Below are 20,357 nucleotides of genomic sequence, written 5' to 3' on the forward strand. Positions count from 1 at the left end.
TGGTTTGGATATATATAGAGGAGGGCTAGTGGATATACTGGACAAAGGATTTTAATATGAAGCTGCCAGGAAGGAGGAAAAGGGGAAGACCACAGAAAAGATTCATGGACGTGGTGGAGGAGAACATCCAGAGGAAGAACTGTTGTGGTGACCCCTAAGGGGAGCAGCCAAAAGAAAAAGAAAAGAAAGATCACTCAATATTGAAACAGCTGTATATCAGTAACAGAGCATTCATAAGGAAAATTTATAATGGTTAATGAACACAGTCTTCTACAGATTTCTTATATGTATTTAGAACTGTCTTACAGTGTGTTATATGGCATTAATAAAGTGTTTTATGGTTCTTATTTAAGCTATTATGGAACCCAGGAAGAGTGTCTCCTGCCAAGATAACTAATGACTGGGTTTTAATTAAACTGTAAACTGGAAATGTACTTTTAAAGTGCCTCTAGTTATACAGAGTGTCAATTGATTAAACAATGTATCTTGAATGTAAGTGCCAGAAATAAAAGGCATAAAAATAATAAAAAGTGTTACAATGTTAACAGATGTCTTTATCGTCTGGCATAGAGCGTTTGAAACTAAAGGGAAAATACTGCACTGCCAAGACAGGACTCATAAACAAATAAAGTACAAGCCTCTAATAAAGTGATGCTTCATTGCAGACTGAGTCTCCACCCAGCACTGATCGTGACAGCAGTGACTGAGGATCCTTTGATAAATCAGTCAGTGCCTCGGGACACTGACAGGGCTGACGAGCCCAACCCATTGGAGCTCACACCAGTACCAGTAGCAATTACCCAAAGATTTATTTTTGCATTGACAGCCTAAAAATGTTCAAACCTTGGCATGTCTGTGGGAAAAGAAGCCAGCTCACTCTAATTTCCCACAAGTTTAAGAGAAAATGAAGGACTGCAAGGAACAGTAAAAGAACACTTTAAATATTGGAAATGAGAAGTTGTATTATTCTTGTTTTTAAATATTGGCTTATTTTGGATTTGGGTTTTAAACTGCCTGAATGTACTGAATTGCTGCCATGTGTTTGAATGATGATTAGAACAGCTAACGCAGAGCTGAGCTGAATGTTCAGACTTGCAAGAATAAAATGTATCTAGACTATTTTATGATATTTATGTAATGTTAGAGACACGTGGGCGGTGTACAATACATAAGCACATGCAAGCGTCAGTCAAAAAAAGACCTCACCGGACTGAACAGAGCTGCACTCACTTTGAGCTTATCTTAACACATCTCACATGATTTAAATCACCGTCTCACAAAAGTTATAAACAAAAGTTTTTATTTAACTTGATCTACACTGACTGATTTAATGATAAGAAGCAGATGATAAAGAGACACTAGCTATCACATGACTTTAAACTTTTGTCTATTGCTGTCATTAGGCTGAAGATTATATCAGACCTAGACTTTTTGTTGTCAAATACCTTCAAAATTGAAGCCATTCTCTATCAAGCTGTGTTTAGTACTAAGTCATTTTATTTGTTCTTTTATCCTAAAGGTTGTGATTTAAAGAATGCTCTTTTTCACACTGAGATCGAGAGTTGGCTCAATAGTATGCTGTTAACACTCAACTAAATTATCAGTCATCACCATAAGTCATGTATACATCTATAATGGTGCGCATCCAATGGTCATACCCGCTTGTATGCCTCAGCTGTCAGTTATTATGAATTAATAGCCATAAAAGTGCAGACATTCAGCTTAATGAGTAATATGTCATATTTCATTAATATTTCATTAATATTTTGAGTTTTCACTTCACTATTCGAAAAAAGATGTTAACACTATGATACTTTTCATCTGTGTATCCTTCCCTCCCAGAACCTTCAGGCAGAGGAGTGGAGTCAATCGTTCATGTTTAATGCACCTAATTTCAACCAGATGGAGCAGTTTGGAGAAAAAAATAGTCAGGCGAAAGCTATAGAATGCATAATTAAAACACAAAAAGTCAAAAGCAGCTCCACAGAGAGGCACATACTCCTGGCTTGGCAAAGTGACCGAAACCTCAAAGGAAAGATTATGGAGTTTACAAAAAGGGAAAGCAACAGAAACCACAGATGTCGTCAAAAAAGAGTTTATCCTTGAGGTTACTGCTTCTACGTAAATGAACGTGGGCGGGAGGGCCACATGAATACCGGGCTTCAGCGCTAAACATAAAACTTACAGCAGCCTATGGGGATTCTACACTTATGTACTAAAACGCACGCTACATGTCCTGTTGAAGGAGTTATATGCACATGCAAAATTGACAATTATTTCTTTCATCAGCTGTGACATTAACGTCCTTTAAAATTAGTGGCCGTGGCTTAAAAACCCAGGGACGGTGTAAACACTCCAAATAAAACAGTCTTCTCTGGTTTGATGAGTCTGTCCCTGCAGAGATGCGCCTCTCTGAGAAGCATTCATTAGAGCACACCACCCACATGCAGTTTACCGAGCCCTTAACCTCACATTACCAATCTCTGCAGGCTGTGTAATCAGTGTGCATCTACATATGTGTGTCCTTGCATGCGCTCAAGTCTACGTGTGGTTTTGGGGGGTCTGTTAGCTTTCCCACTCTGCTGACCATGTTTCCACTTTCCCTTGGAAAATCCTACCAGACCTCAACAGAATTTTTTGATCCAGCAGTTTGTGTTGAGGACTTTGTGTAGAATAACTGTACTGACAAGTGCTTTTGGCAACTATTTTTTAAGTTCTACAGTAGCAAGGAAACACACACATCTGCGCTTATGGTCTTTATTTATTTATTTCTTAAGTGTGGCTATAGGGATAGTTTTGAAAGAAGAAAACCAATTTACTACTAAACCTTCAATGAAGGTTTCAGTGGAAAAGTCAATGAAAACTGCAGGATTATAGTTTTTAAGTAGAAAGGAAATGCAGTTGTGTAGTCCTGGAAAGTCAATAGGCCACAAATAAAGTGTGAGGTGTGGAGCAAATGAGGAACAAGTCTTGGTGAAGCAAAGGAACATCTGGGTTTTTGCATGGAGTTCAGGGATGTGTTTTACACAATTTTTGAGGGGGTTTATAGGACAGATTTCCTACTGTTCGCTGGCTACTGTGGTAAAGCGGCAACTTAAATTCAATTTACCCTGTCATAGCAGTTCAACTAAAATTGAAAAAAGTGATTTTTATGGGGGATCATGTGGATTATTCCATGAGTGGTCTCAGTGGTATAAATCTTACTAAGAACAAAGAAATCGATGAACTCAAAAATACAGAGCAAGGGTGGAGAGATAAATGCAAAGCCTGAGGTGGCAAATAGTTTCCCCAGGTGTGAGTCTGGCAAGAGGGGAGGTCCGCAGAGGAGAGTTTTCCAAGGCCAAACTGGCAGGAACTTTGAGGCGGGAATCACGAATAAGCACAAGGAACCAAATGCTGAGCAAGAAAATTGAGGGAGCCTGGCGTAGTGCTGCTTAGCACGTTGTACTGCTGCAACAGCAAGTGGGTGGATGAGCCTCTCTTAAATACAGCAGGTGAGTGAATAGTTGATTGAGTACAAGTGTTCAACTGTATAACCAGCTCTAGCCACAGACCTGAGAGAGCCTCGAAACAGCATGGAAAGCAATTAACTCCACACAGAGACACAGTGAGGAGAGAGGGAGAAAGAAAAGAAAGGAAAAGAAGCACAAGAGAAAAAGAGAGAAAGCGTCAGCCTGCACTGAAAGCAAGCAGGTTTGCTACAAAAGAATGAATTAAGCATTACTGTGAAGGTTTTCATGATTTTATATCATACATTCAGTGTTACACTGTCAGAAGCTCGCATTAAACACATAGGTACAAGTAACCCCTGTAAATCTAACTGTTCTAAGCTTCCGTTTTAGATATTTTGTATTCAGATCTGTTTGATGTCAACAGATCAGAAACGCCACCCACCTGCCTTTCAAATGTTTTGTTTGCAGGGTGCAGCCAATTAGAAGAAAGGTTGGCTTAAAGGGAGGTGGAAGGGAATTAAAATGGACCATTTAATGAATTTAGTGGGCTTCACTGAGGCGCAGTATAAGATAAAAGGGGATTTTTGAACTGTTGAAATTGTGTAAAGCAGCTCTGTTATAGTGCAAGAGTAAAAGTTTTACTGGAGCTGAGCACATTTTCTCCATTTTTTTTCTATTAATACCAATCCAATACTAAAAGAAAAGCCTGATTAATATAGGAATATAAAAACCTTATTCTCCCTAACAGAGAATATCCTTGATACTTTTGTGACCTTCTGTTATACTTCAGAGAAAGCCATGACATAACTGGAATGGTAGCGACCATAACATGACATCAGATCTAAAACTAAAGCATCATGGGGTCAGTTGTTAGGGAACAGACTGACAGAGAAGCCAGAAATCATGTGGTGTTCAGGCCGTGGATTGAATGTGTTGATGCTAATTCATCCTGATTAATCCCGGAGAGCGATCTGGGTTCAAGATGATGGTACGCCAATCAAACTGTTGCTATGGCTGGTCAGCAGCCAGAATTATCGTAGACGTGCTGAGATGTTATTCTTTGAATACTTTGGCTTGATGCACGGAGACAGACAGCCAAGGTGAACTTTGCAGACACAATGGAACCTGGCCAAGGCAGATTTAAGAATTGCAGCGCGAGCCACTGAAGAGGAGAAGGTTGTAGAACACCCAAACATTTAGTTTGGTCAGCCTGTGGCCTGGGACAGAGGCCAAACCTTCCTTTTGTGGAATTTAGAGAGAGAAGCAGCAGCGTAAGCAACATTTGAAGGACATAAAATTGCAGGGAAATCTAAAATAGAGCTGGAACTGATTAATTTCCTGTAATACTAATTGCTGTGTGTTCACGCTAAACTAGCTCATAATGCCAAAACCAATATAGAAAGCTCTAGAAAGGAAGTGCAGCAGAAACTAAATAAATAAATGAGTAAACTGGATTTTTTTGTTTACCCTGATTGTATTTTAAATGCTGATTCTGTTCATTTTGCTCTATAAATAGTGAGTTAAAACCAGTAATAATGAGGAGAGATTCACAGATTTTATTTTATTTTTTTAAATAGCAAATAAAGAGCTAATAACACATACTAAGACCAAGAAAAGCATTTCTTTGACTTTTCCTTAAAAGATAGTCAAAACCTGAATGTCACCTTATTCTGTTATGCATTATGCGGGACACTTACTATCCTCCTTGGTGTTTTCAGTGAACTGCAGGCAACTAGTTCCCTAAAGTTGGGAAACCCGCCTTATGTCAACTACACACATTTGTTAGATTTTATTGGCTCAGATCAGTTATTTGTGTTACCACTTGTTATTATTCATACGTTTAGAGTGGATTTTAACCACAAAAAGGACCACTTTTGTCATATTGTACCAGAGGTTTTTTTTTTGGTCCCTCTTTTGCCATGCCACATGTCCACCCACACAGGGGTTCTCAATTATTTTTGCCTGATTAAACCTCTTCTTAGGACTGTGTGGGCATATACGGTTTGTTCTTCACTAACAGCCCCCTAACTTGCCTGCTTTTCTTTATGTGTACCAAAGGAAAGACACCCTGGGAGCCTATTTTACATTTCATTCAAAGCACAAACACACAAATGCTGCTAATAACAAGACTTCATTATATGCAAATGTTCCAGTGACTCGTGACAGACTGAGTCAGCCAGCAGGCACCAGCATGTCGAGTCCCAGGAAATGAACCAAAGCCACTTAAGGAATCGTATGTATGTCTTTTATTATTTACAACCATGCTTTTATAATGACCAGATACACATCTAAACAGGCACAATAACTTTAAAAGGTCAGGGATAACAAAACTCATTATAGTTTAAACCGCCTGTCACCGTTACCTATCATCCAGCCTTTAAGAAAAAAGCCCCAACAATTATGTGCGCAATTCTAATGGTGAATAGAACAAAAAGTCATGCACTTTCCTATTAGATTTACCCTGCGTTTTTCTTTACATGCATTCTACATGTTGTCTGTACCATATATAAATTAATTGCCTTCCTGTGAGTTGAAGAAGGACAGTTTATCCAGATAGGTGAGGGTTTTGCAGGCCACCAGTCCGTAATAGGTCTGCAACAGCGAACATTTTCTATCCCTCTGTCTCAGGTCAGTCCACACTCTGTCTAGTTCATGGCTCCCCATTCCTGCTGAGCTGAACATATAGTGGTAACAGCAGGCATTGTAGCGGATGTGTTTTCCTCCTGAGAACCTGGCACTGTGTGTTGGTGCAACACCGGCCTTCTTAGCACAAAGTCCCACAAAAACATCAGCTGGCACAGGTGCGCGGACCTCTGCGGATGCTACATACACTTTTCGGACCACGTCCTGGGACAGAATGTAAGCTGCCCCTTCACAGTATTCAGGAAGGTATTTGCTTGGGTAGAGAGATGGGGGCAGGTAGCCAGGACTATTGGGATCCCTGTCAGGAGAGTCTCTCTGGATCACTCTGCCCAGATAGAAGTCCTCAGGGTGCCTGTGTAAGCCAAGCAGATAGCCTACAATGGCAGGAAGGTTGACAAACACAGACTCTTTGGTCAGCAGGACAAAGCGTGCCAGAGGGCAGAAGGTGATCACCCAGCGGATAGCCAGCACTGTCTTCTCTGTTGGGCCATGGAGGGATGAGTCAGCTGTAGCATGACCTTGGACCACATCTCCATAACGTTCAGACTCGCTCACGAGGGCTTCCTGTGCAGCAGAAGTCTGAGTTGATCCGATGATAAACAGTATCTGCACTGGAAAGCCTTGGATGAGTGTTTGATTGGCCCATGTCCTCCTAACTGCATCTCTTTGGGTGATATTATCTGGAGAGCTGAAGACAAGAGTGAGGAGGAAAAGGTCAGAGGTTTTGCAGACATCAGGGTTAGCGATAGGATAAGCCTGTGACACATTTTCCTTGGCATTGCTCAGGTCCAGTTTCCTTGCTTTCTCTCTCACGCCTACAACCGTGCCATCAGCATAAACCCCAGGCGTAGGCTGCAGCAGGTACTCCTCGATGAAATCGGCCCCAAATAACAAGCAGTGGAAGAGCAGCACATTGAAGAAGAGGAAGCACCACTGGTGGGTACGTAGCTTGCACAGACAGAACTGGATCAGCAGATAAAAAGATGAAGCATAGTCAATTAGAACAAAAATTAGTTAATAGAACTTAGATTAAATTGAAAACTGCAAAGAGTTCACTCTGTACCTGCATGACACCCTCTTCCATCAACTTGTTATTGTTCTTTTTGTTAGTAACAAATGACCAGAGGACCTCCTGCACTGGTCGGCTTTAGGACAATACTAGCTGACAGACAGTGTTTTCATTTTCATGAAACTCTAGCAGCATGTAACCTTGCACCGAAGCCCGGAGTCAATACCTCATTAAGAGGAGTGTACCTTGCGTCCTCCATACAACATTAATGACACCTAGAAGGAACAGAACAGTTATTCTGCATGTTATAAATGTTTTTAAAAAAAAGTACCAAAACACTAAAACTCCTCCTCCTTCTAGAAGCATACAGAACTTATTAAAATGGTGATATGTTGTATATTGTTTGGCAAGATCAACAACTAGATGCTGTCTTATCAGGCCTCAGGCACATTTAAATTTAAGGTCTGATTAAAAAAACTAAGCGCGAGAGCTGACCTCAAGTTTTCTGGGAGCTTGCTCAAGTTATGCGGGTCATAAAATCTAAATGCTGCTTCCCCAATGTTTAGTTTTGACTTTGGGAATAGAAAGAAAACCAGATGTCTCAGATAATCTTAGACTTTAGACATCAGTGGATCACAAATGTGTTTTTGGTCTCTAACCATTAAGTGCTTTGTATACCAATAGTAGTATTTTAACATCAATGCTTCGCCACACAGGAAGCCAGTGTAAATATCTGGGATATCTTCAACTGCTACTTTTTAAAGAATCTAACTAAAGACATAATTACAGTGCACAACCCTACTGAACACAAATCCTTGCAAAGGTTTATCCAAAATCATGCCAAGACACAAGCTTTTCAGTTCTTTATAATCAATTAATTTTGTAAATGCCAAATGTAGCTGCTGAAATTTTGCTTTAGGTCCAAAAATACACCAACATGCCAAGATGTCAGCATCTGATGCACTAAGCAATAACTTTAATCTTTGTGTTTAAAACATTACTCTGCATTTTGTTTTCATTTAATTTAAAAGAATTATTATACATCTTAATTATGTATGATGTATTAATCTGGGTTACACAAGAAAAAGCAGATGTTTGACAAAAGTGGCCCCAGAATGGATCCTTGAAGAACTCCTCATCATATATCCTTGTACAATGTCTAACTGTGCACTATACAAGTCACACAAAGTAGTCCCCGTCCTTTAATCAGTTAGCGCTTCCCCACACACTTTTACCGGTACGGTCTTTGAGTCGTTTGGTACCGGGCTGCGAGAGTTGAGCCTCAGGTGTGAAATTTATGGTTTTCAGGTTTTTTATCAGTTTTTAATGTATTTATTTTTGTGTTTTTATTGTTAGCTCGGTTTCTCTGGTATTTTCCCATGTGTTATGAATAAATCTTCTTTTTTTGGTGCCGGTACTGGTTTTATTTCGTTGTATTTATCCGCAACACCTTAAAGGTCAGTCCGTGAAAATATTGTTAGATATAAACCGGTCCGTGGTGCAAAAAAGGTTGGGGACTGCTGGTATACATGATATATATAGTGCCTAACTCTGTATCTAGCATCAAATGTAGCAGTCAAATGTAGCATTAATGTCAAATAAGTCCAACATTGTAAAATTTCTGCTGTAATCTGTAATTACTTGTATTTAGAATGGGCCTATAGTCTATTAGCAAGAAGGCTATATTGTTCTTATTTTAAAAGAGATGCAATTTTATGGTTTATGTGGCCTTTAAGGGAAAATTTAAGTGAAGTAACCAGAGTAAGAGTAACCAGAGTGCTGCCCTTTCACACATGCTCTACACTAGGCAACCTCACTCTTTAACTTTACATCTGCCATTTCTAGCCCCTTTTCACTAGTACATACTCAGCACTAGTTGCGGATCCTAAATGCTCATATTGTGCCATGATTACAATTACAGACTCACATTACAGACTCTGAATCTGATATGGAGACACTGGCTGCTCCTCTAAGGTTTAGGGTCTACAGGCTTATGAGGTTTTAGCAACAAATTAACCATAACAAATAAATGTATATTGTCATAAACTTAAGTATGACAGCTGGCTCCAGCGCCCCCCGCGACCCTGTAAAGGATAAGCGGAAGCGAATGGATGGATAAATAAAATGCTTTAGAAAAATAACAATAAAAACAAAAAGAAATGCACCCCCCCCCCCCCCCCAAAAAAAAAGGAAAGAAAAAGAAAATGCAACACTATTAGATGCATGATCTTTCCATTACCAGTAATAATGTCAGTTGTTGGTGTCAACCTGAAAGTTATAATACAGCGTAATTTTATTATTGAAGTTACACTTTGCAAGTTGTTTAAATTAAGGGGGACACATGGAGAGGGAGGAGGTGATAGGGCAGGGATCATGTAGAGCAGAAATGAAGGCTGTTGAGCCAGATTAAACCTGAGGACCAACCAACATGTACGCCACTGCTGTGTCCCTATGATCAGTCAAATATAAAGTCTTTATTGTCAGAGTTTGTACCTGATGTGGAAAGACAGTCAAACACAGTGGAACTTGGCCAAGGTGCAGGGAGCACATTTAAGTCTTTGAACTGCTATGAACTGTGTGTCAGCAGAGCAGTTTTCGACAGACTGGGAAAGTGACTTCTCATTCTTTGAACTAGTATGATGTTCATGGCTTAATGAATGACGGGGAGAAAATTTTGATTAAAAAAATTATATAACATTGGTCAGAAATGTTGAAATTACCCTTGAATTGTCTAAAAGTACCAAACCATACTGACGTACAACAAGTAAACATATATAACTATTAGATAATTTGGTTATTAGCAAGAATTTGGCAAGAAATAAAAATAATTTTTAAAAAAGAAAAAGAAAAGAAAAAGAAAACAAGGACCGAAATAAGTGGAGCATCCTTCTCAGTCCAGCAGGTGGCGGTAATGTGCCATAATGTTAGATAGCCACCGTATCCGGAACCGGATGAAGAAGAAATCATTTTGGCGGATACGTTTGGCTGAAGTCTCCCCAAACACTGGAAGATATGGCTGCTTCCATTGACAGCCTACTGGAGGAAATCGCTGGAGTTGAAGACCCAGTTGAAGAACTTCAGAGTTTAAAAACTGCTCTGTTAGCGATTCCTGTCAGTGTCTTGAAGGACTCAATTAGAGGACAGCGTTTAGATGTCATTTTCTCTCTGCTCAACTCCAGTGACAGGTGCGTTTGGCTCTGTGCATCAGCTAAACGTTGGCGAATAACTGCTGAGTCAGTCAGTGGGTATAATATATGTATTGCTAACAGTTAGCTATATTGACACTAGGTTAACGTACAAGAAGGGTTTATTAGTTAGCCTAAAAGAACTGCTTGAAACTGAGCTAATTGTTAGCAAGCTAACTGGTTACAGTGTTACTAATAACACAGCCCCAGCAGGACACTGTTTGACATTTAAAACACCAACCTTCATGTTTAGAGCATGTTTTTAACCACTGTGCCCTTTTTGGACAATGAAATTGCTACGGTTTTTGGTGAACTATTATTACAAACATGCTCAAAGTTAGCATTTAAACTACATGTGTTGTTTAAGTTTTTTTTTTGAATTGTAAACATGCAGCTGAACGAGTTCATCCAAGCACTGTTTTTAGATTGATTTGATTACTGTTATGTATAATCGCCATTCCCGGTCCCATCTAGTTTTTAGAAGACATTTTTAGTGTTGTAATTTTTAACCTGTAATAGCAGGAACTATTCTACGCTATACAAGGGTTTATGCTTTCCTTCAAATGACTTGTTACTGGTTTCCTTAGCTTCAAGGTTAACTGAATTTGGCCTTAAAGGTGCTTTGATACATCAAATATTTCTACACTGACAGCTGTGAATGGTATATACCATTCACTTTTCCATTTTACCATTGTCTAACACTGTACAGAATAACCGTAGTTAAAATAAAAAATAAGAAGGAGCTATATTGATTGTTAAATAAATAAATACTCACAGGACGCAGGTGGAGCTATGCGTAGACATCCTTGAACGCATCTTAATGGCCATGAGCCCTGTGCATGTGGTCCAGAACTACAGAGCGGAGCTGCAGGGGGGGTTGACTCACCCAAATGACACTGTTAAGATACTGGCCTTGGCACAGGTAGGCTGCTCGCACACATACACGCACAGAAAGTATCTTGTAAAACACTGAAAATATTAGTTAATCCCACCTTCTTGTGTCAGATTGGGAGAGTGGTGGAGGACCCTGATGCTGTTACTGAAATCCTCAACAACCACGACGTCCTCCGAGCAGCAATCCGCTGCATCGGAGAGGAGAAGATAGCTGTGGCAAAGCAGGTGATGAGTAAAGCATTATAATTACACTCCTCACGTTTTATAAAGTGTCAGTGCCTGGAGTATCTGCTTTTCTTTTGTTTTATCTCAGGCGATTCAGTCCTTGTCTAAGCTCAGTCATTCCAAGCCTGGATTAGACAAATTATTCCAGACTGACCTGCTGCAAGTCATGAAGGATGTGATGGCCACAAGTGATATTATTAGATACAGAATATATGAGGTATGTTCAAACTGGGTTATAACATAGGATCAGCAACCCAATGATTTTAAATTCGATGTACTTAGTTGGAATCGGTCGACAGTATGACATTACTTACACATACTGACTTAGGTCATTTTATATATTGTATACATGTCATGTACAGAGTTCGACACTTTCATATAAATGATCTTATGAAGTTTTTTGTCCTTTCTGCTTGCAGCTGGTGGTGGAGATCTCATCTGTATCTCCCATTTCTCTCGGTTACTGTGCCAACAGCGGCCTCATTTCTCAGCTGCTCAGCGAATTAACAGGAGACGACGTATTGGTCAGGTAGTACAAACTAAGTTTGACTGCTTTTCTCCTTCTTTCATATGCATTTCGTCTTCGTTTATGCTGTTAATTTGTTTTTTTACTTTTTTACCAGGGTCACAGCTGTAGAGATGGTTACAACTCTTGCACACAGTCAGCATGGTCGGCAGTATTTGGCCCAGCAAGGTATCATGGATAAGATCTCAAACATGATCAGAGGAGCCGAGACTGACCCCTTCTCTTCCCTCTACCTTCCAGGTGAGTGTCTGTATCATCCCCACCCAAATATATATTTATCTGTCTAATACACAACAGTATAATGCAATGCCTTTTACAGTCTTATCCATACAGTTCAGCATTATTCTGCACTTTATGATGTGAGTATTACTGCTGCAGGTTTGGTGAAGTTCTTTGGGAACTTGGCCATCATGGACAGTCCACAGCAGGTTTGTGAAACCTATCCAGCTTTTCAGAACAAAGTGTTTGAGATGGCGCTTGATCCGGACCCTGTGATGATCGGCGTGGCTCTGGACACTTTGGGATTACTGGGATCTAATGTGGAGGGGAAGCAGGTCCTGCAGAAAACAGGTTAGCTCGGTATCCTTGGCTTTATGAAAGAAATTTTCTACATAACATTTTCTTATAAAAGAAAAAAAATTGAATCTGAGTGAATTTTAGTTTAAAAGTTATTCTCTTTTTTCTGACATGACTTTGAAAGGTCTTGGTCTAACAAGACTGTCTTGTATTTTTTGACCATTCTTATGGTTTGACTGTTTTCTTTTTGTTCAGGAGAAAAGTTCAAGGCTGTGTTGTCAAAAATGAGCCAGCTTGCCAGTTCTGGACCTACAGAGCTCAGAGTTCGAAGCTTGGACGCGATATCACAACTTCTCTCCCTACAGGTATTTTTCTGACATGTAAAGAAAAATCATTTTTAATAAAATAATTCTTAACAACGATACAAAAGTGCAAGTTGGTCAATTTATGCATCGCAGCCAGAGCAGCAGACAGAAGACCTTTTGGCCCTGACAGAGTCATGGTTCCACCTTTTGTCCAGCCAGCCCATGGACATGATTCGCAACATCAGCACTCAGCCCTTTCCAGAGCTGCACTGTGGAGCACTGCGGATATTCACTGTAAGCACTGTTTTTGTTTTTCACCTTGTAATATTTCCTCTTTGTGGCTCTGACCACCTGGTTACCTGTAGAAATAAAGGTCTCTATCTGATAGTGATATTTGGAGGGGGGCACAAGCGTATATTGCTCTGATATATAATATCACTGTCTTATATAATATCACTGGATGTCTGTGCATATGTGTCTGCCAGGCCATTGCCACTCAGCCATGGGGCCAGAAGCTGATGATTAACACTCCTGGATTCATGGAGTTCGTTTTGGATCGTTCAACGGGCCAGACGAAGGAGGCCAAAGATGCCAAGTTTGAACTGATTGGGGCACTTGCAGGTTCATCAACAGCAGCTGAGATCCTGGGCAGTCAGCACTACATCCGCGTGAAGTCGTACCTCAGAGAAGGACCTTACTATGTTTCAGCTGTGGCCGCAGTCAGCACCGAGGGAGCGGACTGAGTCAAATTAACAATAAACCAATTCAAATGCACTTCATGGGCTTCTAGTTGATGCTTAAGTAATGGATAAGTGGCTGAGTGATCTGCCTGTGGATTAATATAACATGCTCTGCAAACCCTACAGCATCTGGATAAAAAATTACCATGTAAAGGCTGATTAAAAGTTCTTAGAAACAAATAATTTATCTTCAGTACTTGCACGGCTAGGTTGCAGCTGCACTACATTCAATAATTATCAGTTTTTTTGGCAGAACACTAAACTCCTGATCCTTATCTTCAGTCATATTCTGTTACTGCAGTTTGCAGTACATAGATCATTGTTTATAAAATAACAAAAAGTTTCTCCATGAACCATATCGGTAACCACTAAACAAATAAACATGTGTCACTTTGTTGCTATGAAGTTTTTTTTAATTACACTCAGAAAGCTTGCGTTTAAAACCAAAAAAGTTAAGAGGTTTCTAATGAAAGATTCAGCTTTGATTTCCTTTCCTCCTTTGATTGCAATGACATCAGCAAATTCTTGAGTATCTTATCTTATAGCTTGAATTCAGTCTATATTTTTCCCATAAAGCATCTGCGCACAGTAGAGGTCAAACAAGATGAACTTAATGAATGAATGAGTACTATACCAGCATACCCACGTCTTATCTATAAAGTCCCCACATAGCGTGTTATGTTAAGGTGTTTAGTTTAAGCGTCTTTGCCAATACTTAAGTAATAATTAAAGAAAACAAAACATCCACACACTTATACAATTCCACATCAGTGTATTTGGATCCAAACGATTTAAAAGGAAAAAAACTCATCTTCATCATTTTTTCCTTTCCATTTTTTAGTTTTTTTGTAATTAAAGTTTCTGTCTCGCAACTTGTGTCTTTCTTTACTTTTCATAAACTTTAATCCCCCTAATGAACATATTTTATTCCATCATTGCATACTGTATAATAGTATTGGGGGATTAGTAATTTTTTAAATACTGTAATTGTTGCCTTAATACCCATGTTATGGTCCTTGATTAACTTTGTTGTTCTGCTGCTCATGTAGCACATAATGGGAACCTAAGTAAAAGCTCTGGAACCAACTAATATAACATGGGTGAGACTGAGAGGAAAAGGGTTTTTTTTTCTCCATAGCATTTCTTCTGTGCCTGTCAGTGTAAAAAAATTAATGAATAAAAATTGAGGGAACTTTCATGGGAAATGATTTAACGCCCTGGTTTAACCACAATAATTAAAAATTGATAATACTTAGTAGATATTCTAAGTATATATTCAGTGCAAGGACAGAAGCTGGAAACTTTTTACTCATCTCCACCAGAGGGCAGCATTTCAGCTATTTTCATTTCTTTGTACCTTTTTCAATCTTTGCTTTTGTTTCTCTGTGAAATTTATAACGTGATGGCCGTTTGAATGAAAATCGTGGCAATTTTACAAGATTACTTTCAGTTCAATCTGGGCTATGCAGTAGCTACAAATATACTTTAATATGAAAACATATTGTTAAATGTGTTTTATAAACCATCACGTTAAATCACAAATAAGCAAATAGGTTTTAAGTACTGCTTTCACTGAATACTGTGTCCACTTACATGTCTAAGTCATTAACCTATAAGTGTCTTATATTGCTTTTTTCTTTAGACTCTCACTATTTAAATTAAAACAATAAAAGGTAAACTGAAAAGTAACCAGTTAGTTAAGGTACAAATAAAGTAGTAAACAAGTGGTTTTATGTTGTATGCAGTATCCAAATGACATAGTGCATCTCTCTGCCAATAACCCATCAATTTAAATTTTAAACAAACTAAAAACCCAATACATCGGAAAGTACAAGGATTTTAACATAGAAAAATTAAACCAAATGCAACAGTCGTGTTACTGTTTTAGGTTTCCTTTAGAATTTGAACTCTGCGAAGTGGAGAGTTCGAGCTCAGGGCAGTACAGTGGCTCCGCACACCAGATGGAGACCGCGATGGCACAGGGGAAAGGTCCAACTTCTCACTGAAGATAGTATCGCACCTTATGTAAGCTTTTAGACACGGAAGATAAAACCAGTGCAGTTTGTGCTAATGATAGATGTTACAGACACTGGTCGTTTTCATCCTTATCGGTGTGTCACGTCACTACAACTGTAAATACAGAGCTGGCAGAACGTGAAGTAAGCAGCTCTGTAGCTGTAGCATCTACAGCTGGAACACAGTTATGTGTTCTCGGTGACTGAGGCTGAAGCTTGCTGTGTTTGTGTGTTTGTCCCATTTTCTTAAATGCAGTATATTTGAAATACTTCCAAATTTTTCACACACACTTAAAGAGGAAAGAACGGATTTGTTTTTTGAAGTCAAAGCTCAACGTAGCCGTGGCCTTGCTTCTAGTTGGGAAAATTATTGGGAAACCTGAGAGGGATTATCACTACATCTTGCACAAATTTTCACTCAGGCTGTAGGAAAAAGTAAATTATAATTTAAATATTAGAAGCTGCTGTGATTTTTGTGTTTGTTTGTTTTAGGGTTTATGGCCATGACTCAAGAGTTAATTTGATTTTACCACATTTAACAAGAACATCTAAAGTGAGGAGATTTTTTTTATCCAAATGTGCAAAGGTTAACGTCACTTTAATGACATGATGTTCTACAAAAATCACTTTTCAACTCTATGCTGTGACTCGGGAACAGACGAAGTGCTTCGAAACTGCACCAAGACTGATTAGCAGAAGAATTTATGAGTTTTCACAAGCCACCAGCAACCACTTAAATATGTTTGGGGTTTTTTTCTAATTTATACTTTATAATTGTGTGGATGCTTTAAGCATCCACACTCTTGAGTTCCTCTTGGGACTTCCGTACACTTTTTGGCACTTAACTACTTCCACAATTTTCAGCCGATTTTCACTGTTCAAATTTTAAAATATTCTGCTATTTCTGCTAATTCCTGCTATGTCTTTTGGTATTTTTCACTATTATACTTTTTAAAATATTAAGCTTAATTTGTCCCATTGAAATGAATGGGAAACTTCTGCAATTCTGCTAAAATTTGCTTGTTTCTGAAACTTAACTACTTCCTCATATTTTCACGTAGAACAACCATTCAAACTTTAAAATGTTCTCAAATTATTGGGCTATTCAGGTATGATTCAGCTTTTTCAAATCTTTTACCGTTTTACCTTTATGCCTCTTAAAGTTTTCAGTTGCAAAATTGTGATTTTTCACAAAATACATGCGTTGTTATGGTTGCTATGCACTTGGCTTCCAGTGTGCCACTGAAGGTTTTGCAGTCTTCTCTTCATGTCCGAACAACTTCTTGCTACTTGCTCAATCTTCACTCAACTTCCACAAATTATCCATCAAAACATAGGTATTTTTGCTGGGTTTCCGAAAATGTCACTATCATTGTTGTGGTATTCATAGAACTTTCGCAAATCTCCTCAGACCAACACAATGTCGGAAAACTCTCCATATAAAGTCAATGGAGAGTTTGTTCAAAATCACCGCTGCATTTCTGTAATGAGAGGCATATTCGAATCATCATATCTCCTTAACGAAGCAAAGTTAAGACATGAGGCTTGTCCCGGTATATCTTCAGACACTCGTGACGCTCACAATTCAAGAATTTCTTTCTCACGTATTACCGTTCTGAAATGAGTTGGACTTGTTTGAGGGTAGGAAATTCGTCCGTCGCTCAGATTTCTTCAGATTTCAAACCCTGGAAATGAACCACTTTTTTCTCTCGTCATAACTTTTTGTTGGATTTCCACAGAGACCTGAAAATTTCCATGACTGTTCACCAAAGCCTGCTGTCTCTTACGGTGAAAGAATGATATCGATACTCCAAATAGATTTCGAGTTACAAAGCGTTGTTTGAGGGCAAGTCAAGCCAGTTTTTGCTTCGCTCTACTCAGTTATGGTGCATTAGAAGTCAAATATCTTTAATAATTCATATTTTAATGATAAATTGTAAACACTGGAAGATTCCCCCATCTCTTCTGAACAAAACGGTGTAAGAATGACCGCTCTAGCCCCTACGGTTAGGAAATTATGGTCATTTGTTTGAGGGGAGTCGTCACTATGAGAAATAGGCTGCAATAATCCTGTGCCTCTCTGTGCTGCGTGTGTAAATAGATGCACCTGTTTTGGCGGGAAAAAGTACACAGGCTCTCTGATTGGTGGATTCAAATTCAGCAGCTCCCAGGCTGACCTAGAAACTTACTTCTCTCTCCCTGTGCATTTTTTTGCTGATTTTTTCATTTAACAAGTATATTTGAGGGACCCTCAGCATGTTCAGCATTTTTTCAGCTGTCCATTTTGCTTTTCAAATTTTTCTGTTTAACTTATTACTATTGTGCTAAATCATACTATTTCTGCTATTTTATAAGATTTGTGCAAAATATAGTATTTCTGATTATTTATAGTTTTTCTACTAAATCATAGTACAGTATTTCTGCTTTTTATAGGATTTGTGCTAAAACATAGTATTTCTACTAAATGCAGTATTTATGCTTAATCATACTATTTATGCTTTTCATAGAATTTGTGCCTAATATAGTATTTCTGCTAAATTACAGTATTTCTGCTTTTTATAGGATTTGTGCTAAAACATAGTATTTCTATTAAATGTAGTATTTATGCTTAATCATACTATTTCTGCTTTTTATAGGATTTGTGCCTAATATAGTATTTCTGCTTTTTATAGGATTTTTGCTCAAACATAGTATTTCTACTAAATGTAGTGTTTATGCTTAATCATACTATTTCTGCTTTTTATAGGATTTGTGCTTAATATAGTATTTCTGGTAAATTATAGTATTTCTGCTTTTTATAGTATTTGTGCTAAAACATAGTATTTCTACTAAATGTAGTGTTTATGCTTAATCATACTATTTCTGCTTTTTATAGGATTTGTGCTTAATATAGTATTTCTGGTAAATTATAGTATTTCTGCTTTTTATAGTATTTGTGCTAAAACATAGTATTTCTACTAAATGTAGTATTTATGCTTAATCATAGTATTTCTATATATTTCTGCCAGGTCCCCAGGCAGCCAATCCTCTGTGAGGACTGAGACATTCAAATTTTCAAATCAGGGCCTGCACGGCTTCCCAGCCAATCATATATGTGTCCTGAGGCATTCAAATTTGCATATTGGGGCCTTCATGGCTTCTAAGCCAGCCAATCATATCTGAGGGCTGAGGAATTCAAATCCACAAATCAGGGCCTGCACGGCTTCCCAGCCAGCCAATCATATATGTGGTCTGAGGCATTCAAATTTGCATATTGGGGAATTCGTGGCTTCTAAGTCAACAAGTCATCCATGTCATGTATCTCTAAAAATTCATATTTTAATGATAAATTGTCAACACTTGAAGATTCCCCCATCTCTTCTGAACAAAACGGTGTAAGAATGACCGCTCTAGCCCCTACGATTAGGAAATTATGGTCATTTGTTTGAGGGGAGTCGTCATTATGAGAAATAGACTGCAATCCGGTTGTTCAGTGATGACGCGACGAATCCTACTTCCGGGTCTAAAGTAGTCTGCGTTTAATATGGCATTTGTGTTGTTAACATGTTTAATGTTATGTATTTTCTTCTATTTGATCTCAAAAAGCTCCTAAAACAGTCAGCGATCACTGTTGACCTCCCTCGGCTTTTATTACCGCTAATCATTTATTTAAGCTCAGTTTTTAAAACCTTAGGATGTAACTACAGCCCAGCCCATGCAGCAGTATATGAATGACTAACCTCGTATTGTGGATGGTTGTTCTCAGTTGTTCTCCTGGCTGAAGTTTGGTCCGTTTACAGCATCCTGCCATGCAATTACATTTGTTCCTGACCACCGAGAACACTCACGGTAACTTTTATCAAGTGGAAAAAAAGTTAGCTTGTTTATATTATGCTAACATAGCTGTGTCGCTAGCGGTCACGTAGCACATCATTATATACCAGCTAGCCAAACTTCAGTAACCCTACAAACATCACTGCTGTTTAGCTTTCTGTCTTCATTTATGTTGGAAGTGATAACAGAGCTGTACGTTTGAATTTGTTTCCAAAACCCCGCAGTCAGGACATGCTATATTGTATTTAGATAGAAGCTAGCGAGCTAACTCCCTGCTAACTTCTAACTCCGTTAAATGTCATAAATTCTGTTTTCATGGATGCCTGGATGTTAAACTCAATTGTTACACCTGGTAGAGCAGAACGCTGATCATTTTATTAAAGATGAAAGACTTTAGACAGTTTTTCAACTCACAGTAATGCCATAGTGATCGTTTGATATATGGACCTGCAGCGGAGTTTAGACCCAGACACGGCTAGTGACGTCAGACTTAACAACCGGATAATCCTGTGTCTCTCTGTGCTGCGTGTGTAAATAGATGCACCTGTTTTGGCGGGAAAAAGTGCACAGGCTCTCTGATTGGTGGATTCAAATTCAGCAGCTCCCAGGCTGACTGAGCTAGAAACTTACTTCTCTCTCCCTGTGTGTGTGTGTGTGTGTGTGTGTGTGTGTGTGTGTGTGTGTGTGTGTGTGTGTGTGACAGAGAGAGAGGGAGAGAGAGAGAAGGCCTTTTAATGGGATGATCTCATTCTAAGATTCAAATTCAATATATTTAGACTGGTTGACTGAATTGGATCTTGTGTGTGTGTCTCTCTGTGCATGTGTGTTTCCTTATGTGTACATATTTCTGATTGTGTGGCTGTTATATATTTTTTTTGCTGATTTTTTTCATTTAACAAGTATATTTGAGGGACCCTCAGCATGTTCAGCATTTCTTCAGCTGTCCATTTTGCTTTTCCAATTTTTCTGTTTAACTTATTACTATTGTGCTAAATCATACTATTTCTGCTATTTTATAAGATTTGTGCTTAATA

General features: G+C 38.7%; 2 protein-coding genes across 2 annotated transcripts; one reads left to right on the forward strand and one right to left on the reverse strand.

The window, feature by feature from the left end:
• Positions 1-5,812: 5,812 nt before the first annotated feature.
• b3galt9 (beta-1,3-galactosyltransferase 9) lies at positions 5,813-7,412 on the reverse strand. Its single transcript, XM_026176966.1, has 2 exons — positions 7,159-7,412; positions 5,813-7,058 (listed from the first exon to the last, which is right to left on the reverse strand). The coding sequence occupies exons 1-2, from the start codon at positions 7,177-7,179 to the stop codon at positions 5,964-5,966; spliced, it is 1,116 nt and encodes a 371-aa protein (XP_026032751.1). The 5' UTR covers positions 7,180-7,412; the 3' UTR covers positions 5,813-5,963.
• Positions 7,413-10,044: 2,632 nt separating this feature from the next.
• psmd5 (proteasome 26S subunit, non-ATPase 5) lies at positions 10,045-13,894 on the forward strand. Its single transcript, XM_026173434.1, has 10 exons — positions 10,045-10,289; positions 11,067-11,211; positions 11,295-11,408; positions 11,497-11,625; positions 11,828-11,937; positions 12,032-12,174; positions 12,313-12,504; positions 12,706-12,815; positions 12,909-13,049; positions 13,241-13,894. Exons 1-10 carry the CDS (start codon positions 10,117-10,119, stop codon positions 13,496-13,498), a joined length of 1,515 nt encoding a protein of 504 aa, XP_026029219.1. The 5' UTR covers positions 10,045-10,116; the 3' UTR covers positions 13,499-13,894.
• The last annotated feature ends 6,463 nt before the right edge of the window (positions 13,895-20,357 follow it).

The sequence above is a fragment of the Astatotilapia calliptera genome, chromosome 7, assembly GCF_900246225.1.
Source record: "Astatotilapia calliptera chromosome 7, fAstCal1.2, whole genome shotgun sequence".
Taxonomy (NCBI): Eukaryota; Metazoa; Chordata; class Actinopteri; order Cichliformes; family Cichlidae; genus Astatotilapia; species Astatotilapia calliptera.

What these genes read in the sequence shown, in the direction of transcription:
- b3galt9 (XM_026176966.1), bottom strand. Translation starts at nt 7,179, where the DNA reads ATGGAAGAGGGTGTCATGCAG. An exon ending in TGGAAGAGGGTGTCATGCAG is followed by an intron (nt 7,059 to 7,158) that starts GTACAGAGTGAA and finishes CTGCTGATCCAG; the next exon opens with TTCTGTCTGTGCAAGCTACG.
- psmd5 (XM_026173434.1), top strand. Translation starts at nt 10,117, where the DNA reads ATGGCTGCTTCCATTGACAGCCTACTGGAGGAAATCGCTGGAGTTGAA. An exon ending in GGAGACGACGTATTGGTCAG is followed by an intron (nt 11,938 to 12,031) that starts GTAGTACAAACT and finishes CTTTTTTACCAG; the next exon opens with GGTCACAGCTGTAGAGATGG. An exon ending in CTCTTCCCTCTACCTTCCAG is followed by an intron (nt 12,175 to 12,312) that starts GTGAGTGTCTGT and finishes TTACTGCTGCAG; the next exon opens with GTTTGGTGAAGTTCTTTGGG.